This window comes from Capsicum annuum, chromosome 6 (assembly GCF_002878395.1).
Source record: "Capsicum annuum cultivar UCD-10X-F1 chromosome 6, UCD10Xv1.1, whole genome shotgun sequence".
NCBI classification, from domain to species: Eukaryota; Viridiplantae; Streptophyta; class Magnoliopsida; order Solanales; family Solanaceae; genus Capsicum; species Capsicum annuum.
This window is the reverse complement of record NC_061116.1, coordinates 188,882,256-188,907,466: the sequence shown is the minus strand read 5'-3', so window position 1 is coordinate 188,907,466 and position 25,211 is coordinate 188,882,256. Positions and strand designations below refer to the sequence as shown.

Below are 25,211 nucleotides of genomic sequence, written 5' to 3'. Positions count from 1 at the left end.
AATCTATATTTCATATCTATTTTAATTTTGTATTTTGAGATAAGAGAGAAGAAAACTCAGCTGCTTACGTACGTAACACAAAATGTAATCTAATTCAAGGTTAAATTAAAAAAAAGAAAGTAAAGTAATCAAATTACAATACATGGAGGATTGTTTTTTTATTTTGGTGAGTGGGGGGTGGGGGGAGGGGGGACTTAGATAATTTTTAAGAATATAATGAAAAAATTATAATACACATGTTTATTTATAAAAAAAAAAATTGCACAGAAAAGATGGAGGAATAGTGAAATAAAAATTTAAATTATTTTTGACAATCTAAAATTGTTAAATTGTCAAAATATAAAAAATATGAAACATAAAACTTTTTTTGCAATTACATGATTATTTTTACTAATGTATACGAGATTTTGAAAGCGGATGGGTGGGTGGATGGTAGAGACTATTAACAATCCACCATATTTAAATTGTGAATGATATTATAAATAAAAACATGAAACATAATTTTTGTTTACAATTAGATGATTGTTTTTTCGTATAAATTTAATTATCAGTGGGAGAATTGAGTGTGAGGGAAGGAATGGGTCCGGATGGAGGCGTGAGGGAAAAGGGGTAGAAAAACATTTATATTAAAGAAAATTAAAAAAATGATTGGGAAATGGGGGAGGCCAGTAGAAAAAGATTTTTTTTTTCTCATTTTATTGAGAAATAAGATGATAAACGTTTTTTTCAAAGATAGTATAATTTAACTAGTTTGAATGAGACATTTCAATATGAAACATCAAAAATATTACTTAAATATTATCCGCGCATCGCGCGGATATGTATACTAGTTTCCTATAAACTACAAAATTAATCTCCTTACATCTTTAGTGATATGAATTCAAATTTCAAAATTACATTTAATACAGTTTTGAAGAGTATACAGATTATGATTTTGGTACTAATCTAACAAACTTGAATATATACAGATCAAAAGAAGAAACAATTAAGAAGAATATTATCAGGGTGTTTGGGGGTGAAGCTTGATGAATTATGAGTTGTATGTTTATAGAGTAATCTCAAACAAGATGATAGAGAATTTGTTGAGAGAAATGTTAACTGCTTTGTTACGCTTTCATCTGGAAAATCCAATGAGACAGTACTTGTACACTGCTATTTATATACACAGCTCTGATGCTAATGCTAACATTCATAGCTATCAAACTACTCAACCAATGTGATTAATTTAATTGTGTATAGCTGGCATTCCAGCTGTAACTAACTCTAAAAACTCTGTACAGTTAACTACAGTGACTAACTACTACTATTAACTTTCTTTGTAACTAACTTCAACACCCTTCCTCAAGTTGATGGCTGAAAGAGGTCTTTTAGCATCAGCTTGGAAAGGAGATACTCATGTGGTTGTTTTCCAATGCTCTTGGTTAAGAGATTAGCTAGTTGTTCCTTTGTAGACATATGATAAGTTCTAATCAGACCCTGAATAATTTTTTCTCTGACCAAATGGCAATCAATGTCTATATGTTTAGTATGTTCATGAAAGATGGGATTGGTTGCTATTTGAATACTAGCCTTGCTGTCACAGAACAAATGAATTGACAAGTTCAGAGTGACTCCTAGCTCCTGAAATAGACCTTTTAGCCAAGTAATTTCAGCTACAGTTGAAGCCATACTCCTAAACTCAGCTTCAGCTAAACTTCTAGCAATTGTGGCTTGCTTCTTGGACTTTCATGAAATCAAAGCTCTACCATACATAACTAATATCCAGTGACTGATCTTCTAGTATGAAGATATTCTCCCCAGTCAGAGTCACAATAAGCTTCTAGTACTTCAAAACTAATAGAGGGCAATAAAAGACCAAGACTAGGAGCTCCCTTGATATACCTGGCAACTCTAAGAACAACATCCATATGTGATTGTTTAGGCTTAGGAATAAATTAACTGAGAACTTGAACTGCATAAGCAATGTTAACTCTAGTCGTGGTGAGATATAGGAATCTTCTAATTAGCCTATGATATTGTCCAGTATATTTCAGTTCTATTGTCCAGTATATTTCAGTTCTTTGTCAGTATCATTGTGTTTATCTGATGTTATTAGATTGTCAAAGTCTGTGGATGTTAGCTTTAAGTTGGATTCAAGTAGAGTGCTTGCAGGTTTGGCACCTCCAAGTCCCATCTCAACAATTAACTCAAGTACGTATTTTCTCTAAGACGTTACAATTCCTTTAGATGGTCTTGAAAATTCAATTCCTAAAAAGAATTTAAGCTCTATCAGATCCTTCATTTTAAACTTCAATTGTAGATCATGCTTAGTTGTAGGATTAACTCTGAGTTGCGTCCTGTGACTAGTAGACTATGTACATACACTAGCACCACTATTAGATGAGACTGTACGAACTTAGTAAACAAGGAATAATCCAAACAACTTTGAGTAAAGCCTAGCTGAAGTAGAGCATCTGTAAGCTTCTTGTTCTACCGCCTAGGAGCTTGTTTCAGGCCATATAAAGATTTGTGCAATTTGCATACCTTAAGAGAAGTATTGGAACTAAAGCATTATCCTGAAAACCCTGAGGAATATTCATATACACCTCCAAGAGATCACTTTGTAGGAAGGCATTGTGCACATCCATCTGATACACACACCACCCCTTGGATGTAGCAATGGCTAACACAGATCCAACTGTGACCATCTTAACCACAGGAGAATAAGGTTTCAGTATAGTCCAAACCCTCATTTTGGCAATAGCCCTTGACAACAAGCCTAACTTTGTACTTTTACACAGCAACAGATGCAGTATACTTGACTTTAAACACCCATTTATAGCCAATAGAAGTCTTGTTAGGTGGTAGATCAACAATGCTTCAAGTGTGATTTTCCTCTAATGCAGCAATTTCTTGTTTCATAGTCTCAATCCAATTAACATCCTTAACATCTTCATGGAATGATTTTAGTGCCACAATATTTGAATAAGAAGCCAAAACAGTATTATAGTGTGGTGAACTATTGGCATAACTAATAGAGTGAGAAAGGCGATAAGTACAGGCAAAGTTTCCCTAGTTCTTGGTAATAAAGTCTTGTATCCATAAAGGAGGTCTAGTTAGTCTAGTGGAATTCCTGGGAGGAGGAATCGGTAGAGAGTTATCAAAGGAGAATGGAACAACAGTAAAAGGAGCAGAAGCATCCTTGTTTATAGGAATTGAGATAGAAGACTCGGACTTATAAACTGGAATAGGGGGTTCATGTTGAGATAAATGTGAGTTGCAGAGAGTTGGATTTTGTGTGAGATATTTTATTTTTATTTTTATCTTTATCCTAATTTTAAAAACTATACAAAAATTCAATATATATATATATATATATATTATTTGTTATAAATTTTAATAAATAAATAGTAGTTTTAATACTCTTTTGTTATATTTATTTTTGTCTATTTATAAATTGTTATTATATTTTGATTAATATAAAATTAATTAATTATTATTACATTTATTATTATTATTATTTTATTTTTTTATTTTTTTATCATTTATTATTATATTTATTGTTTTCAATTAAAAAAAATATATTTTATTTTTTTTTCAAAATTCAAAAAATCCTATTCTAATAAATAACAACTCCCCTCAACCCTCCCCAAAAAAATAAAAAAAATTCCTCTACTTAAAAGGATTCCCAACCCCTCTGCACAAACACACGGACAAAGACAAAAAAAGGGGGGGAAAGAGAACAACATTCTGTAAAAGAAAAAAAAAACGAAAAGAGAGGACAACATTGAAAACAAGAGAAAAAGGAAAACTCAAACCAAAAACTTAGACAAAGAAAGGGAGTAAACAAAAAAATAAGAAAAGCGGTGAAGGGAGAAAACGGGGAAAAAAGAAAAGAAAAAGGCAAAATAAAATTGGAAGAAGAACAATCAGGGAGAGAGTTCTTTTAATTTGAAGAATTGAGGTCGGGTCTCCGTTTGAGTTTTCGGTGAAAATATCTTGCTTCGATACTTGATTTAATTCGTCGTACAGGTTTTTTATCTCATCTTGTACAATTTATTTTATAAGTTTCGTTATGAAATCAAAGCATGAATGAAGTTATTTCAATGGCTTCTATTATTATTTAATGTGTAGTTTTGTCATTTTTTATTGTAGTTCGCGCCTTACGTCTCTATTGTAATTTATTTGTTGTTTCAAAAATAATGGTTGATTAGATTGGTTTTGAATTTTAAATGAGATAATTTTTAAAGTTATTGGTGTTTTAATATGAAAAATTGTGTTAGTTGACATGCAATTAGTATGTAGTTATGTTATAGATCATAATTAATGACTCATGCATGCATGCAAAAACCAAAATAAAAAATGAAAAATGAAATGAAAAACACATCATGTTAAGAGTATAGGTTGTTTGTTCATGGATTTAGAATAAATGAATTATTGTCTAACAAAAAACCATCATATTTTGAATTTAAATTAATGCAAATAAACATAGTTAGGATTCTATTTTTTAATGTAAAATAGTAAGGTTTAAATGTATGAATTTTTATTTTATTTATTTTATTTTCTTAACCAAATATACATGAACTTTCAATAAGCACATTTGGTAGCATTTTTTTTTCCTTTTCTGATTTTTAAGATGCAAAAATTAAGTTGCATTAAGTATTGTGAGTTTATTAAAAAAAAAAGAGTTAAGTGCACTTGATATACAGAGAGAGATGATTTTTGGGGTTTACTTCATTTGGACATGAATGCTATATTCTTTAATTATTGTCTTAATCACGTTTGTAAACTTTTCTTTTGATTAGCAGTAAATCAATTTTCAATTGGTCTTGGTCGTATTATTTGTTAGTTGTTCTTTGTTAATTCCTCTTCCTGGAATGGTTATTAACAATAAGTGAATTTGAATATGTTTATTAACATTTTAGGCCGAGATCAATCTCATATATAATTAGCCAATCAATCATAGAAAATAAGTGAAATAGACTGTGAGTTTATTTAACACCGGTCACAAATGATAAAAGAAAAGTGAGGAAAAATCATATTTATAAAAGAGCAAGACGAGTTGCGAATTAATTCAAAACTCGTTGCGAAATAAAGAGTGAAAAGAATAGCATGGATAGAAAAATGATCTTGATTTTTCAAGAAATGAAACAAATGGCTTTAACGCTAGGCAAATTTTTGACACGTTTAAAATTTTCGTCTCAACTAAGAATGCGGCGCACGCATCTTTTTGAGATATTTTAAAGTATTTCAAGGATGCAATAATGCACTTTGATAAATATTTTTAAAATTAAACTTTCACTGATTTAATATAAGAGATAGAGAGATATTATAGGTATATTAAAAATGAGCAAATTTAGGCTTTAACACAATTTTTCTAAATAGTTTAAGTTAAGTATAAGTCAATAAAGCGACTGTACTAGAACCACGGGACTCGACGGGTGCCTCACACCTTTCCCTCAGTTAACAAAATTCCTTACCCAGTCTTCTGTTTTCGCAGACCAACAAAGAGTCATTTCCTTTTGATTAGGGATTCAATAAGGTGACTTGGAACACCATAACTCAATTCCAAGTGGCGACTCTGAAAATGATAAAAAATTAATCCCTATTCAATGCCATCACTTTAATTGGAAAAACCTTTCGACTTGATTTCTTCGAGCAAAAAAAAGGTGTGACAAACATCCTTAAAGTTATGGCTAGACATATACACAACCTTGCCTTTGCTGCTGGTAAGTAAAGTTGCATTCTCATTGAACCCATAGGTAGGAACAAGTACATTCTTACCTTTCACACTAGATTTCAAAGTTGATCTTCACTCAAACCAGACACATGAGTTGGACATAGTCCTTCTACTCTCTTTAGATATAATCATAGAGTAAGCTTTGTTAATAAATGGGATAGGTGACATGTTTAAGATCTGATTGCTTGATTGAGAATAAGACTCATTTAGTCCCATTAAAAACTACAATAACCTTTGGTATCCTAAATGCTTAACATATTTCCTGGATTCAACATAATTACAACTAGGACAGGGTATAAGAGCATCAAATTCTGCCCAAAACTCTTTCAGTTTTGAGAAATAGGCTGAGACTTAGGAAATGCCTTGAGTTAAAGTAGCAATTTATTAATGTAGAAAGAGAATTCAAGAGTCATTCACTTTATCAAATCACTTCTGTAGATCTACCCAAACTTTATGAGTACTCGAGGCATACACCATACCACACAAGAATTCAACACTAACAGAGTTCATAATCCACGATAGAACAATTTCATCACATTTTTGCCATAATTTCATGAAGAAATGAAGAAAAACTCCCTTTCGGATGTCTATCATCAACAAAACCTAGCTTACTCTTTCCTAATCAGCTGATTTGGTACTACTCCATAATGATAATTCCCAGGTCCAGTTAGCTTAACAGAGATGAGAGAGCTATCTGGTGTATCAGATAGTTGTAAGTACAGAGGATGATGCTGATCCACTGTTTGCATTATAGCAGAATCATTGTTAATTGAGCTTCAGTTACATTGTTCACCTTCATTTGTCGCCATGAATGAAACCTACACAGCTCAAAACTAACCTTTTAGAAGAGTGAGCAATAAGTGTTTGACAAAATTCAGCATGAACTAAGAGAAGAAGTAGACCTAAGAAAAATGATAATAGAAAATTGAAAATCGAGAAGGAAAATAAAAAATTCAAATGAGAGAAAGTTTGGCGATCGATTGCACTGGCTCTGATACCATGATGAATTATGAGTTGTATGCTTATAGAGTAATCTCAAACAGTATAATAGAGAATTTGTTGAGAGAAATATTAACTGCTTTGTCATGCTTTCACCTGGAAAATCCAATGAAACAGTACCTGCACACTGCTATTTATGTACATAGCTCTACTGCTAATGCTAACACTCCTAGCTATCAAACTACTTAACCAATGCGATTAATTTAGTTGTGCACAACTGGCAGTCCAGCTGTAACTAACTCTAAAAACTCTGTACAGTTAACTACAGTGACTAACTACTACTATTAACTTCCTCTGTAACTAACTTCAACAAAACTTATTTAAGAACAAATATTTATGTCATGGTTCCTTGTACAATATAAAACATTTAAGAATTTGGGAGATGTTTTTAGATAAAAGGGAACATTGTAAAACTCAAAATTACAACTACCCAAACACATTAAAGATTCTTTTCAGAAAAAAGAACTTTCTAATTGAGAGTCGAGACCATCAATTCTAGTTGAGAAGTTGAGTTACCCTCTTGTCTTATCCTTTTTCGAAGAAGAATTAGATCGAGATTCACAACAATGCATCATAACTATAGATTTCAATTATTTTATTTTTATTTTTATCGACTATCATGATGTATACTATCATGTATTATACGAATTAATCATAAAAAGATGTGGTGCAGCACAACGAATGTGGTTGCTCTTTTTTAATCAAAGGTCTTAGTTTTGAATTCTGGATATAGAAAATTCTTCACTGGAAGCGTTTCTCCCAAATGGACCCAACTGTGAATCTTGTTGAGTGTTTGTCCTGACTTTTTACCATAATTGGATTTCCCTTTAGTGTCATAATTGAGTTTTGATTTAGTAAAAGGAAAACATATTCTCCATATTTGACCAATCCTTCTTCTTGTAGGAAAAAGTTAGAGTCTCCTTTCTTCTGTGTGAACCTGTAATGCTCTTACAAATTGAACAATCGAATCATCAAAAGTGAATTTTATTGTTAACGAAATGGGTTACAGATTTGCTCAACCAACTGATGCAAGTATTGACTATTCGTAACTAACTAACTAACTACAATAGCCATGGATGACTTCATGAAGCTCGAATACCTGCAATGGTGTTTTCAGAATTGAAGATTAGAATGAGGAAGAAGAAGATCAAAAAAGGGAGAATTAGGAAGAGAAAGTAGTGAGAGGAATACCAATTCAGTAACTGCCTTCTCCAGCTGGCTAATTAGGTATTAACAACCTACAACTAACTACCGAACTGATCTCAGCCCTCTATTTGGTTTAATGAACTTTTAATCTTGATCGTCGATTTTATTCCACTTGTAAAGTTACTTCAGCTCCCAGCCAACCACGTTCAATTTGCTGTTACTTGCATCATAAAATATTTTGCAAATTTCTTCAGTAAATTCATTCCACTTGACATTTCTTTTACTAACATGATAAGAGAAAAACCAAGCCTCAGCCTTCCCATTAAAATGGAGAACAATTGATTTCAATTTTTGTTGTGGATCTACAATATGATGAAAGCTGAAGTACCGCTCACATTTTCTTAACCATGTGCAGGGATCCACCTCGTCGAAGTAGGGAAACATTACTCGAGAAAAGAAGTTACTGTCTTGGGTGCGCATCCGAACCTAGACCTACTGCTGGACCCAGTACCATGGATTGGATCTCCTGGGGCACTCCCCAATATCCCGTCTTGAGCTGGAAGAAGTTTCTCCATTAGAAGATCAAGCTTCTTACCCAATTCATCAATTTTGACAGTTGTTCCCTCATTTTTCTGTCTTAGATCTTCCACCTGTGTTTGTAATTGTGCTTCCAGTTTCTTCATGTTTTCTTCCATACTTTTATACCTTGTTTCTGTAATAGTCATGGTAGCCAGGGTCGTACTTTGATACCACTTGTAAAGTAACTCCAGCTCTCAGTCAACCACGTGTCACCTTATCCCTTTAATTGCTGAATCTAAAAAATCCCCAAATTCCATCAAAATTCCCAATTCACAACCCTAAATGTTCCTATTAGTTCATAACAGAACCTTTTTTATTCTGCGAGTGAATTGTGTGAGGTTTGTCTCTGTCGATGTTTTGTACTCTCTTTTATATAGTAGATTGTTCATCTCCTTTTGTGGATGTAGGTCGATTAACCGAACCACGTTAAATTATTGTGTCTTTTTTGGTATATTTTTCGTGCGTCTTCTTATATGGCCTCTTTTGAGGTTTGCTTTGCTAGTTTTCGCACGACACCTGATTATTTTGAGCTTAACAAATCTAAATTAGTTGCTATCCAACGCAGGTACCGAATACCAAATGAAAAACCAAAACCAAAAAGGATATGATCTATACTACTCTTATATCATGTACTATTGATTATACGCAGGATAACTCTATGATAGGTCAATTCTTTGTAACCTTCATTCACGACATCCCTTACTTATTATGTAGAAGGAAAAAAGATATCTTGGGAACTGTCCAAACACTATGCAATATTCTTAGATTTTAGCTGAGGTTTTTTGTCTCAACTGTTTCGAGGCAAATCAAATCCCAAAGGGCAAAAAACGTTACAAAAACATTTGGGACACATTGTCAATCAACAGAATCAGTTAAGCAAGTAGAAACAAAACATAATTGATGAATTCCTCCTCCACTTGGTCTCTACAATTCAAGACATCAACAGAAATTATGTCGACCATGATGTTTTTTGTTTTCACAAGCAGTGCCGGACCTATGTGTAAATTTGTGGCGTTCCGGCATTTGTTAAATCCGACGCAAATTAGATACAATTATATAAGAAATATATAAAAATCGGTATAGGATGTAAAAAAGCACCCTTGTAATCATGAAGATGGTTGGGTGTTTTGGTTTCCGGTGGAACCTTAAAACTTTGGATCTCAATATGTGTATTCGAACCTCTTGTCACCCACGTCCTAATAAATCCTGAGTCAGACGTTGTTCAATAGTGTCAATATCATATATACAGTTGATTATAATTTCCATGAGCACTATTTTGATTTTTTTGTGTAGATTTGATGTCACAACTAATTGGGGTTTGTAATATATGAGACATTAATCTGGGCATCCCTGGTCATTGCGGACAATGTTGTACCAAATGGGGTTGATAGTTTCACCAAGTGGCGGGGACATCGTGTGTCATCTGACATTGCTTCATGAAAAAACTCTGTTGGGAGTGTTGTCACCTTAATGGGCCCTGCAACGCGCGATTCGGATTAGCAGGGCTTCAATGCGGGCACCGGACACCGAATGGAAACCAAAAGAAATTTATTTTATCTGAATTTGCTACCAAATGTCCATATAATTTGTAGAAGGTCTCACACTCGGCACCACTAAAATTTCCTTTACCATATGAATATGAAAAAAGTAACAATAGCATGACGGTTAAATTCGATATGAGAAAGTTACATTTTTTTTCTTCAAAATATTAGATTACATATCAATAGAGTATCATGAGATAAGGAATGTACATTTTTTATTTTTCTTATCTATCGAGAGTTCAATTCAACATCATTTTTCAATTCCCGATATGATAGAGAATTCTTTTAAACAATATTTATGTTGCGAATAAAATAATATTTTAAAACTATATAAGTATATATGATTATCACAATACTGCTTTAGTTAAAATGGTGCTTTAGATCACATCAACCTTTCAAATCATCTTCTCAACCTTTTGAGACAACTTCACGTTGTTCTCCTCTCTTAAGTCTTCAATGATTGGATGGGAATGAACTAAGAAATATCATATCATGCAATTAAGAAAGATTATTGTTCCTTCGACATACTACTCTTAATAAAATCTCAATTTCATAAAATCTTATTGGTTGTATGTTAATCAAAGGTTCTTTAATATATTAATATAGGACATGTTAAGGTAATTATAGAGTCCATTAAAGTGTAAATGTTTTGTACACCAATAATGCATAAAACTTAAACTATTGCATTAAAACCATTTTTTGTTTTTGTTCTTAATTCTTTCTATAGACAATCTTTGATGGCATGTTGCAGCTTGTAAATGCAAAATCCTATAGGAGGTCAAATAAATGCGGTATGTTAATTCATTTTTATGTGATATTTTTACCAATTATCAATACCTATATATGAGAGTTCAGCTAATTCGAATTCGCGTCATGTAAAATTCACTAAAGGAGGAAACGCTCATTACTAAGATGTTTTTCATTCCTAATAGTTTTATTAGGTTGGAGGGAAATCCATTACCTCTAAGATCACTCTTTTCAGATATTGAACACCTAGATGAATTTATAGCAAATTTTAATACTTATATAAGTAAATTAAGTAATGCTAGTTATTTGTAGGGGTGTTCACGATTTGGTTAAACATCAAATCGAACCGCGAATCAAATCAAATCGATGAAAAAAATCGACATTTGGTTTGGTTTTAGATTTTAAAAACCGATATTTAAGTGGTTTAGTTTTGAATTTACTCTAAAATAACCAAACCAAACCAATAAAAATTTATATATATATTATTCATGAATAAAACATAAATATTTGTTACATTTTAAATTTTAATCATGAATTTAACTTTATCTGTAGCACTTTTAATCATATGTCTCCATCTAGTTGACAGTACGTTATGAGATTCTAAATTATTTTTGCACTTTGAATGACAAATGATACTAATTGTGAAAATTATCTTGTTGTCTATAGGATTTTACAGGTGAGTTTCATTAGCCAATAAATAATCGCTAGTTTTGAATTTTTTTTGGGACCTTATTGAGAAAAAATATGTGTTTACCTTTTAGGGATTTTATCATATCGTTCTCTTATATGTAGTTTCTAAATACTTTTTGTAGAAACGTTCATATGGTGTTGTTCATGGCGTTGCCTAAGTATAACAATGAATTGACATCTTAGTTTCAAGGTTAAGGCACAACACTCGGTTGACATCTATTATGTTGGATTAGATTTATTTTTAAAAATTTAACTTTTATCATTAACTAAAGATATAAACCGAAAAAATTGAATCCAATCGAACTAAACCGATTGTTATTTTTTTTGTGTTGGTTTGATTTGGTATTAGAAAATTAAAAACCGATTAAATTGATTTGGTTATAATTTTGACCAATAGCCGATTCAAACCGACCCATGAACACTCCTAGTTATTTGTACGAGTAAAATAACCCCCAACAAGTTATTAATTAAGTGAAGTTTATATCAAAAACAGGTGGAAATTAAGTTGACACGGAAATCCTTTTTCAGTTTATCATGTTTATATCAAAATCAGGTGAAAAACTAAAGTTGTTATGAAAATCCTTTTTCAGTTTTTGTAACCAAAACACTACTTATAAAGAAAAGTTAAAAACCAATAACGCTATCAAATAAAAGTTTCTTTGAAATATGGCTCAAAGAAAGAAGGGGTTGTTGAAATATCATTTTTATATTATTGGAATTCGTAACAACGAATTTGAGTACAGAATATGTGTGTCAAAACGCAAAATTAATTACGTGCTCTTCCATCTATATAATACTTTTTTTAACTTTGTCACAATCAAAAGTTCTACTTACCTATACACAGGAATTTGTCACGAGTAAGTTAATGATTAATTTTTTCAGTTGAGGTAATCTCAGTACACGTGGAATAATAATCTTTTCCTTCCGGAGAAATCTAAAGATTTGGAAAACTGTAGAAAATAAAAAACAAAAAAACAGACGATTTACTCAATAAACACACAGAGCTTATTAGTATTAATTAAATTACTAATAATTAGTTACATCTGACGAGTTAAGATCGTCCACTTTCGTTTTTTCTTTTTTGTCATCTAATATTATCACACAACCATACTTATAAGGTGACTATTGTAGACAACCTATGGCTCATCGTGTCAAACGGGTCGGGCCGGGCCAATTCGGAACCGGTCCTTCCATTTTAATCGGGTTGAGGGTCGGTGAAGGGTCGGTTTTGATGCTAGTCGGGTCGGGCCGGGCCGGACCAAACAGTAAAAAAATTAAAACCCACTCTAACCGGGCCCACTTAACCCAACTGGTCAAACCCATCAAAACCCGGTCAAAAACCGATCAAACCCGTTTAAAAAATAAATTAAAAATCCAATATACACTATATACACTCCAATATACAATATATATTTTTAAAAAAATATATAAACAATTACACATATATACGTACCATTCAATATATAATTATATATGACTATACGTACTACTTTAAATAAAACATATACTATAATAGTATAATATATATATATACTAATTTATAAAACATATACACATGTATATGTTAAATATATACTACTTTAGAAGATATATACACATATATATGCACCATTCAATATATATGTACTACTTTAAATAAAATATATTCTACAATATACATATATATATATACAACAATATGTATATATATATAGTTACATACTAATTTATAAAACATATACACTTGTATACGTTAAAGGTATACGTCTATAGAAGATATATACACATATATACGCACCATTCAATATATATGTACTACTTTAAATAAAGTATATACTACAATATATATATATATATATATATACTTACATACTAATTTATAAAACATATACACTTGTATACGTTAAATGTATACTACTTTAGAAAATATATACACATACATACGCACCATTCAATATATATGTACTGCTTTAAATAAAATATATACTACAATATACATATATATATACAACAATATATATATATATATATATATAGTTACATACTAATTTATAAAACATATACACATGTATATGTTAAAGATATACGTCTATAGAAGATATATACACATATATACGCACCATTCAATAATATGTACTACTTTAAATAAAGTATATACTACAATATATATATATATATATATATATATATATATATATATATATAGTTACATACTAATTTATAGAACATATACACATGTATACGTTAAAGATATACGTCTATAGAAGATATATACACATATATACGCACCATTCAATAATATGTACTACTTTAAATAAAGTATATACTACAATATATATATATATATATATATATATATATACTACTATAGATATCTTTCTTTTATATGCTAATTTATAAATCATATACACTTGTATACGTTAAAGATATAAGTCTATAGAAGATATAAACACATATATACGCACCATTCAATATATATGTACTACTTTAAATAAACTATATACAACAATATATATATATATGTGTGTGTGTGATAGTTAATTAATAATATATTAAAAGTAAGTTTTTAATTTAAACTAGAAATTCATTTTAAATCATTTAAAATCAATATATAGGTACTACATTAAATAAAATATATACTACAATATATATGTATATACTATGTATGTATGTATATATATATATATATATATAGTTAGTTAGTTAGTTAGTTATATACTAATTTATAAAACATATACACTTGTATACGTTAAATATATACGTCTATAGAAGATATATACACATATATACGCATCATTCAATATGTATATACTACTTTAAATAAAATATATACTACAATATACATATATATGTATTACAATGTATGGATGGTTGTATTATACTAATTTATAAAACATGTACACTTGTATACGTTAAATATATACATCTATATAAGATATATACACATATATACGCACCAATCAGTGTATATGCATTACTTAAAATAAAATATATACTACAATATACATGGATTACAATACATAGATAGTTATATTATACTAATTTATTAAACATATACACTTGTATACGTTAAATATATATATCTATATAAGATATATACACATATATACGCACCATTCAATATATATGTCATACGTTAAATAAAATATATACTACAATATACATATATATATATATACTACAATATATATATATATATATAGTTACATACTAATTTGTAAAATATATGCACTTGGATACATTAAATATATATACATCTGTAGAAGATATATACACATATATACACACCATTCAAAATATATGTACTACTTCAAATAAAATATATACTACAATATACATATATATATACTACAATATGTATATATATATATATATATAGTTATATACTGATTTGTAAAACATATACACTTGTATATGTTAAATATATACGTCTATAGAAGATATATACACATCATTCAATATATATGTACTACTTTACAAAAATAATATACATAACGTATACATTAAATATACTCATCTATAGAAGATATATACACACACACATATATATATATACCATTCAATATATTCACTACTTTAAATAAAACATACACTACAATATATAAATATATATATATATATATATATATATATATATATATATATATATATAGTTATATACTAATTTATAAAACATATACACATCTATACGTTAAATATACACTACTTTAGTAGATATATGCACACACACACACATATATATACCATTCAATATATATATTACTTTAAATAAAACATATACTACAATATATATATATATAGTTATATAGTTATATACTAATTTATGAAACATATACACTTGTATACGTTAAATATATACTACTTTAGATTTAGAAGATATACACACACACTAAATATATACTACTTTAGATTTAGAAGATACGCACACACAAATATATATATATATACACCATTCAATATATACACTACTTTAAATAAAAGTATAAAACATATGCTACTTAATATAATAAATTAATAATACTTGATAGTAAATTAATAATGTATTAAAATAAGTTTTTAATTTCAATTTGTGAAATTCTGAATTTTCAAAGGAAAAAAAAAAAAAAAAAACTTAACCGGGCCGGGCCGATTAACCGGCGGGCCCAAACCGAGTTGGGTCTGGGTTAACCAGATCCGACCCCTAAAGCGCTTGGGTTTACCGGGCTGGGCCGATTAACCGGCGGGCCCAAATCGAGTTGGGTCTGGGTTAACCGGATCCGACCCCTAAAGCCCTTGGGTTTACCGGGCTGGATCAAACCGGGCCGATTTAATTATATGGGCTGGTTCGGCCCGTTTGACAGCCATGGCCTCATCACAGGGCCACCAATTCTCCTAAAGCAGACACCTATGTTTTTACTATAGCTGTCAAGTCTAGAAAACTTATTTTAACTAAAATAATACAGCAGGATTAACAATTTTGCAGACATGCATATTAACCCCTATACATACATAATTATATTTTCAAGCACTTGATCAGCCAGAGAGACACACATATATATATGTTCGTTTCGCATTGTATATACTTTCATTTACTTAATTTTAAGCATATTAAGTCTCTCCTTAATCCAAGAAGGACCAACTTTAGCATCCTTAACACACTTGATATGTGCAATATGTCCAGTATCCTTGCTATAATACACCCAGCCATCCTTAGGCACCTTCTTGTTGCATCGCGCAATAATAGTACCATCACCAACAGGGAAGGTGTAGTAAAGTCGAAGAGTGTCCCTCGATGTATCAGTTCTCTTCACGATGCTGTATAGCGTGGCACAAGTGACATGAAGGTCAAAATTGCAGAGGTCACAGCAGTAGAGAAAACTTCGTCGTATGTCCTCATAACAAGCGTCACACGTCTTACCACAGTGCTTGTAGTAGGAAGGGTAGCGAAGTGTCAGAGGGTGTGCAGTGTGGGCATGGTGCTGGATCTTGTCTGGAAGATCGAAGCACGATGTGTGTAGATAAAATTGACAACTTTGGCAACCATATGCCGAGCCAACTAGCTGCAGCCCGCAGACCTTGCAGTTGGTTACGGAAGAAATGTTGTACTTGTTCAAGGCATGTGGGTGGCTAAAATGAAATATAATATAATCCTGCCTGTTGTGGTTATGAGGCAGCCCTTCATCATCAGTGCTGTCTGAATAGTCAGGAACAGATCGACGATTATGGTTGATAGTAAATTGAGTAAGACCACCACCAGCTGCACCGGCACAAACATCAACACGTTGATTGAGGTTGATCAACATCATTCTTAGAAGTGATGAAATATCCTTCTTAGGACACGGTTGATGCTTGTTAGGCTTGTACAACTGAGCATGTCCTTGATCATCTTCGCTTTCTGAAGAATCTAGAATAGAGCGATGATTATGGAGAGTGGAACAAAGCATTGGATTAATGCCTCTTGGATATACAGCTTGAATAATATCGTCATCATGATCGTAGTCATCATCGCTATATAAGGATGAATTGATAGCAGCCTTAGATGATCGCGTGCTTGCCCCAGAGTACTTGACTGCAGGTTGTAATCTGTTCATTTTTTCTGTGTTTAATTTGTTTGTACATGTGTAGCAGGATGTATGTGTACTTTTACTTGGTGTATGTCTTTATAGAGGTAGTTTATGTAAGAGGAAAATATAAAAGCAAGCGCTAGCTAGTCACAAGGATTCGTGCTTAAATTGGACCCACAGAATCAAGTTCTGATGAGAATACTCAGATCGATATATCACGCTCATATATATGCCACTATATATACCATAGAATGGTTTGTACTGATCAACATTACCTTTATTAACAATGTGAATAACTTGTACACTATGGAGATCGAGTAGATTAATTCAATAGTGTATTTCATTGGAGGTTATTTCTTTATTCTCAGTATGCCATATTATGCTTATTTTGAAACATGAACTATGAATCACTATCAAATGCTTAAGTACCTAATGTGTAAGATAATTATACATTCATCAGTCCACGAAATTTAATTTTTTTCTTTAATTTCAATTTTTTTTATTGCACTATCAATTTATCTTTAACATGTAGCAGCAAGTAATCTGTCTTGCCTGATTGTCAAATTATTAATCTCATTTTCAAAGCTTGATTATCTGTTGCTATCAGTGACATAATATGCATTAATTCCTGTTTTATGTGTTAGTGTATTGAAGTTAAAATCATATGTGTCTTATCCTCATTAATTTTTTTGGCTCGCTTATTTTTATTATTTATATATTTATTATTGAAAATGGATAAGTTATAGTGCATTAATTAACATAAGCCTAATTGTTGCAAATTATGAAGTAATAATTCAGACGTCAGTTTCAGGACGTAAGGTTCATTTGGTATGAGATTCACTTCTATCTTCATATAAAGAGTAATTTTTTTTTCTTCTTCTTTATTGATATTCCTCGTCAGATTTATTCTTAGCACAAAAAAAATAAAAATGCTTAGCACTTATTCTTTACTTTCTTTGGTTCTATATCCAATCTCAATCACATTAGTTGTGCATTTTTTGTTTCCTTGCTTCAGCATTTTCTCTTCCAGAATAATTAATATGCTGTGGAAATATACAAGACAAATATCTTTAAGCTCAACCTTGGTATTTCACACTAGTGCGTTTGTAGCAACGATAAAAGACATATTCAAAATTTAAATTTTATGGATTCAACTTAAGTTATTGTTGATCTCCTTATTCCTCCGATATGATGGACTCAAAATTTAATTTTATTAAAAATTTAATATATTTATACTCTCCATCCACCACAAAGGGTGAATCTGAGGTTTTCAATCATTAGTTATAGAAGATATTATCCATTTTTTTAAGAAAAAAATACATAAAGTAGCATAATTAAATATTAAATTACAAAAAATGACAGCGTTTTTATCAAATTACATTTTGTAGCATATGTATTTGTATTTTTGTAGCAACAGTTTGCAAAAATACAAAATATATATCTCATAAGGCCAGTAAAAATCATATGTATTTGTATTTTTGTAGCAACAGTTTGCAAAAATACAAAATACAACTTGCTATATTATGTAATTATGAAACTGTTGCAATGAAACTCATAATTAAGGGGATAAGTATGCTATTTCTGAATTTTGCCCTTTTTTTAATTGATAACTGTGTTGTTTGGACCAGCTTGCGCACACTACCACTAATTTCAAATACCTATCACCTCCCACTAGCAACAAGTAATATGTAATTCTATTCACTAAGGCTAAAAGCCTAGAACAGATAGGAAGAAATCACCTAGTGCATGTCTCTATTGAAAATCAAACCTGAAAACTCATGATGCTCAATCCACTCCATTTAATCACTAGTTCGCACCCTAGCTGGATATTATCCCTCTTTTCTCGAGAGTTTGCCTAACTTCTGAGGGTAACAAACAATATAGGCTCTTCACGGACACAATACAAGCCTGTAACCACTAGTTGCATTGAAATATAATGTCTAATTTCAACAGTAACAATGTTTCTTTTATAGAGAACGGGAACATTTAATTTAGGATGAATTTTTTAATATTTTGGAACAGATTTCAACCTTTTAGAAAATATGTGTCCGTAATATATAAATTAATTGCATATAACATATTAAACAGAACATATGTATAATGAGTCTTTCTCTTTATTTTATGAAGTCCCAAGCCTGTTAGATTTACTCAAGCGTACGTTGCCTACTTTTTTCTTTTCTTTTCTTACTTTACTGATAATACATACTTACATCCTTATTCTACATAATATCCTATATAATAATATATAGATACGATTATTATTATGTTGAGCTAAAATCACAAGATGCAAGCAGGAGTTTTAGTTATGTAAAGGATATATTATGCAAAATTTTGTTACAACCAAGAAACTTGCATAAGTACTAGCCATTTGTGTGCCTCGGCCAAATTCAAGTTGAAGGATATTTTATCAAGTGATACCTTTTTTTAAAATCATAGATATGAAGAGATCCTATGATATATGTTGTACTTCGTATACAAACTTAACCTGCTATCAAAGGTTTCTCCATGCTATGTTGAAAGATAAATCATATAAGTTTTGTTATGTAGACATTGACAGTTCTGTTTAGAACTGAAATAGAAAGAAAATTACCTTGCAGCTTACTTCCAAACTCCTTGGACTCTCCAAAATTGTTGCCGGATCTGTGCCGGATTCTCCAGAAATACACTACTTTTGGAGTATCCGATACAGACCTACACGCCCCTTGACATTTTTGAAGAGTCCGAGTAACATAGCTCACAGCTGCTGCCACTTCATGTTCTGGATTTCTGTTTTCCCTAGAACTGGTAACTGATGCTTCTAATTAGTAAACTTGCATAACACAAGCATATACAGTGATCCAAAATACTGGGGACACTAATTCTTGGTAGCAGAATAATATTAGAGTTGGAATACAAGCATTTCAATATTAAAGAATTCTTAGGATCATAATCGATCGATGCATAAAATTGATAACAGACTCCTACAACTTTAACCAAAAGGAAATGTAGGATCTTTGCAAGGATAAAATGAATAAGTGATGGTACTCATAGACTTCAGAAAAGCTTGAGATAGATCACTGGAACTGAGCTAACGAAAGAATTCAGCTTTTCTATAGAATGGCCACGGAGAATTTGCCTTTATAACAGAGGTGAAATCCAATCTCTAGTTGCTGCTTTGAGCCCCAGGCAATAAGCTTGAAAGACTGCCTTGGCCTCTCATGATTTCCTCTTGTGTTCGTTTTATTTCTTCAGGATCTGCCACACAAGAAAATCAACACATCAGCGCGAGACATTTTTATGTATAATGTCTGTTTCATGCGAATTAGTCAGAGAGTCTAAAGGTGAAGTACAACAACAACAACATACGTAGTACAATCCCGCAAAGTGGGATCTGGAAAGAGATGAACGTACACAGACCTTACCCCTACCTCAAAGGTAGAGAGCATGTTTCTGACAGATACTCGACTCAGGGGAAAAATAGTCCAAAACAGTCCAGAAAAAGAAGTAACAGAATTACAAGAAATAGCAGATATGTAAAGGACAGTAACTAAAAAAAAAAGATATGATAGCCAAAGTACAAACAACAGATGCTAACAGAAATCAAAGGACAAGTATCTACGGGACAAGACAAGGCCATGTTGCCTACTAACCTTCTACTCTGATCTGGGTCCTCCACTACCTTTCTATCTAAGGTCATGTAGGCAAAGAAACTTGCAGATATGTAAGCAAAAGTACTTTCCCTGACGTCTCTTCTCTCTCCTCTTTTTTATGTAAATAAGCAATTTGATTATACAACAGTCATCAAAATCATCACCAAAATGATCAGTAATTCATTAAGTAATGCTCACAACATTTCAAGCTTTCCTATGAATCTGCCTCCATTATCCTCCTCCGATCAACGTTTAATTGTTCTTTCATTTCTTTTTCACCTCATTGTCACATTTTACAATAAGAAATAATCTAATTTTACTGTATCTCATATAATGCAGAAATAGTACTCTAAAACACCTTAAGGTCATCCATGACTTAATCAACATCGAAAAGAAGAAAAGACAAGTGTATCTAAAGCCATCCCATTCAATTTGTAGATATTTAATTTCAAGACATATTATGAAGCAACAAATGTTTTCCCCGTCATGGAGCAAGCTAATGTAAATAGCTGCTGAGTCCAAAACTTAAAAAACCTCGAGTTGTCATGGAGCCACTAATGATGCAATTTGAGGGCTCTGGCTTAATCAATTTTCTAGTAATTTCGTAGATAAAACACCAGCATAACTATCTAGGATATATAAGTGAGACGTATTATTCTATTAGATCAAACATATAAACTGATGCAAAGAAAATAATAGAAAGACATATGACCACAGATATATAGTTGAGACACCATGTTAGACAGGTAAGACAGACACAAGCATCCATATATATAGTTGAAAAATATTATTTTGTATGAGTAAGGGCATCTGCATGCTCATGTGTATTTATTTGTATGTATGTGGGGGATGTGTGTATGAATATAACATTTAGTTATATTAACACACTGTAAACACAGATATCCATCAATGTATGAACACAGATTCAGAAAGTCGACAATCTTCAGATGGAGTAGTGTGCATAGTAAGAGCCAAGAGACAGTGAAGTTCAGGCTAACTCAGATATAAGGATTAGCAGCTGATGCTTCTTACTTTGAGAACTTTGGCAATTGCCACCTTAGTGAACCACATATTTAGTGCCCGATAACTACATAAATTAGTGCCCGATATTCATTTATTCGCGATCCAATTATATGTAGAAAATCAGAGATGAATGTGAAATGGAGACACATCAGATGATAATCTCTAGTGAACCACATATACAGTGCAGTCATCCCAAAGCACAAAACTCAAGCATTACAGATGGAAAATTGGTACTGCATTATGGATTTACTGCCTTTTTGCAGGTGAAAGCAACTTCATTTTGGTTAAAAGAGAGCACAATACTCACCAACATTTTCTGCTAATTTTGGCATCACAAACATTACAAACAGCATAAACCCGAACATCATGCCAATCGGACTTTTCACTAGAGACATAATGGTGACGGGTTCCTTTAACTGCAAGAGAAATAAACACATTAGTTTTGGATGAAGAAAATTAGAGAGAGAAGGAAAAAATTGAAACGGAAAGCCAGGACATCAAAGTCTGACCTCGTAATACTGCTCCTCGCTCAACGGCTCCAAAACCAGTTCAATCAGACTCCTCCTGTTCTCGGTTAAAGCTGCTTGAACCATACCTGGGTTCCTGGCACTGACATCAACTCGAACCTGACATCATGAAAGATGCATTAAACATATAAATCTTTTTCAAACAAAATTGGTGAGGAATTAAACATATAGTAGTAGAGAAGCTCACCGGAGAAAAGAAGTAGCCAATTGCAGTCACCTCAATAAGATGTGTCCCTGCCGACACATTATGGCTATTGCTAAGGTTAAGGAATTGCATGTAGAGCCTTTGCAAAGAGGAGTATCATTCTAGTTTATATGTTATCCCACATGCTTAAAGATTTAGAAAATGTCAAGCGAAATAAATCAAAAGACTAATTGATCATTAAAAATAGAAACATGATTATTGCCAGAAGGTCAATAAAAGCGACAGAGCAGGCAAAAGATCAAATATACCTCACAGTGTAAGGCGTACGGATAATTAGCAAAAATCCTATTCATGGCTTGAATCACAAAAGTTATTTGACCTCACGTATTATTTTTGGTATCCATACTGATTCATTATTTCAAGTTTCCGTTAAGTTCGGTTAGTCATTGGCTGGCTTCAGCTTTATTTGATCCAAGCTCTAGTTCCTCCTATGTGTCTGCTCTACTTACTCCTATGTGTCTGCAGACTTTGCTTCGCGTCTGGATATGATATGTGATTCCCTGGTGCAAAACTCTCTTCCACGCTTTCTCCCATAGTTCTTCTTGTTTGGGACGGAGTTAGTTATTTGTTTTGGTTTTGTTGTTGTATCATACAAGAAAACAATACACCAAAACAATGAGAACACATTATATGAAGGGCTTTTCTTTTTCTTAAGAGTGTGGAGCAGCAGTAAATATGCAGTTGAGGAAGCACAAAACTGATAACAGTATATATAGAGTTTAATCAAGATACATTACCTAAGATAATCAAAACTGAAGAACCTACTTAAGACATTGAGTCGTCGGCGTAGGAAGGATACAATGAAAAATATCCATTGGGTCTCAGGAATGTAACTATTTGGCCACCATTGAGTATGACTTTAACATTTGAAGCTTTAGCTGAGTAACCAGATCCTTTCAAACTAAAGCCTATCGAAAACAAACAATCAACAACAACTACGCCTCAGTACCAAATAAGTTGCAGCTAGCTACATGAATCCTCACTTGTTCATTTAAGCTCATTTCATCCTTAGTACTAGAACCATGCATGATGATTTAATTAAAAATAAACTAACCAAAATCAAATCAAGGATTCCCCGAGTACGAATTTCGGACATATAGATGATAGAAGTTCTCTAAAAAGTAGAACATATTTTCAACTACAAAAAAAAAAAACAGTTTGTTTTCTATAACCTGGTAAATCATCAAGAAACAAGCTTCAAAACATCAAGTATAGTGAATCTCTATAATAAAAGGAGAATTTTAGCACTATAATCTGAAATTAATAGAACATATAGGTAGAAAAAACTCCACCTCAACAAGAAGCTGGAAACTTCACCTTAACAAAAAGTTGGAAAATTTGACTAGATATACAACTTTTTCATGCCAAATAATTTACTTTTGACCTATTTTTCCCAAATTTAGAATATTCAGCTACCATATTAGTGAAGCTAGGCAAAATAATTAAAATAAATGATATGTTATCCAATATCAATCTTATATATCCTGACTACAGTTCTACATATTCTGAAAACATAACTTGGAAGAGGAAGGTGAAAAGAATTCTTGAAGTCTATATGTACCAGGAATTCTTACTCGTCCAGTAACAGTGTAACCATCAACTTTCCTGCAAAAAATTTATTGTTATAACCAAAAGCAACAACGAATATGGAGAAAGATGTAATAATCTTGTTAAAAAAAATTTCAAAATAGTCCGCAAAGCACATAGAGAAATTAACCCCATTAGGCAAATCTGTTCAATAATGAGTTTGACCTGCATGCAGGGGTTTCGAACGTGAGACCCCTCATTTAGGATATTAAATGCTCAACCAACTCGGCCACCCTTGCAAGTTACAAAAGATCCAAACATGGGAATCGAAGATTCAAGATCCAAAAGTTTTGGACATTTTCTCCAATCCAAAGCCAAAAAATCAAATGGAGATTAAAATTTAAATCTACGGGGAATTAAAAATAATCAAATGGTTATTAATTAACAAGCTTAATAAATTCAAAACATGTAGTTCTAAATTACGTGCATGCAAATTTATGGAACGTATAGTATGAAGGAAAAAATAAAAATTACCCAGAAAAAATAGTGGATAAGAAGAACTGAAGAAGAAATATTGCTCGCACTGCCATTGGGACTATAATTCTCAGCAATTTGCAAATAAACAACTAAACAAGAATGGGTAGAATTTTTGAAAAAAGTGGAAAAAGAAATAGTAATAAATTGATTTTTCTAATTTTATTTTTTTTTTTACTTTTAATTATGCTAGAATCTCTCTGGACAAGTTAATTTGTTGGGTTATTTTAATGACATCATAGTTAATTTGTTGGGTTATTTTAAGGAAAAATTACATAAACTAGCAACCTTAAGATATTAATTATAATTTATAGCAATAATTTTAAAAAATTACAATTAATAACAAAACTAGCAATATTTTACCTTACATTGAAAAAAACGCGTGACATTAACTCAACTTTTTTACCTTCTCCCCTTTTCACGCCATATTTCAATTTCAGTTCCCTCCAACTCTTTTTTTTTTTTTTTAAAATTCCATTTTTTTCTCTCTAAAACTTGATAAACTTTGCATTCAATTTTTAAGGTAAGATTATGTTTCAATTAATGCATGTTATATTTTCCATATAATCTCTTTTATTTGTTTTATTAGCATTTTTTTTTTCAATTTTTCATTCTTCTTTTTCTTCGTCTTTTAGGGTTTATTTTTTATTTTTTTTTGAATTTGTGTTGAAATCTTTGATTTTTCTATATAATGGCACAACATGCAAAGGGTAGTTTTTCAGTTAGTGCTAATAAATCGATGGATTTAGTTTCCGATGAACTTCCATCTTTTAGTCTTGGGTTAACTCAAGATGAAGTTTCAGGCTAAGGAAGGTGTTAGCAG

The 25,211-nt window shown here is 31.5% G+C and overlaps 2 protein-coding genes and 1 long non-coding RNA gene across 3 annotated transcripts; all 3 read right to left on the bottom strand.

The window, feature by feature from the left end:
* Positions 1-7,686: 7,686 nt before the first annotated feature.
* LOC124899284 lies at positions 7,687-9,018 on the bottom strand. Its single transcript, XR_007056540.1, has 2 exons — positions 7,910-9,018; positions 7,687-7,817 (listed from the first exon to the last, which is right to left on the bottom strand). It is a non-coding gene; the product is annotated as an uncharacterized LOC124899284 (long non-coding RNA).
* Positions 9,019-15,808: 6,790 nt separating this feature from the next.
* LOC107874843 lies at positions 15,809-17,120 on the bottom strand. The gene has a single exon (XM_016721565.2). The coding sequence runs from the start codon at positions 16,968-16,970 to the stop codon at positions 15,969-15,971; it is 1,002 nt and encodes a 333-aa protein (XP_016577051.1). The 5' UTR covers positions 16,971-17,120; the 3' UTR covers positions 15,809-15,968.
* A 2,651-nt stretch (positions 17,121-19,771) lies between these two features.
* LOC107874842 (ER membrane protein complex subunit 7 homolog) lies at positions 19,772-24,543 on the bottom strand. The gene is made up of 7 exons (XM_016721563.2): positions 24,389-24,543; positions 23,889-23,932; positions 23,127-23,235; positions 22,310-22,373; positions 22,105-22,221; positions 21,903-22,011; positions 19,772-20,177 (listed from the first exon to the last, which is right to left on the bottom strand). The coding sequence occupies exons 1-7, from the start codon at positions 24,442-24,444 to the stop codon at positions 20,086-20,088; spliced, it is 591 nt and encodes a 196-aa protein (XP_016577049.2). The 5' UTR covers positions 24,445-24,543; the 3' UTR covers positions 19,772-20,085.
* Between the last annotated feature and the right edge of the window lie 668 nt (positions 24,544-25,211).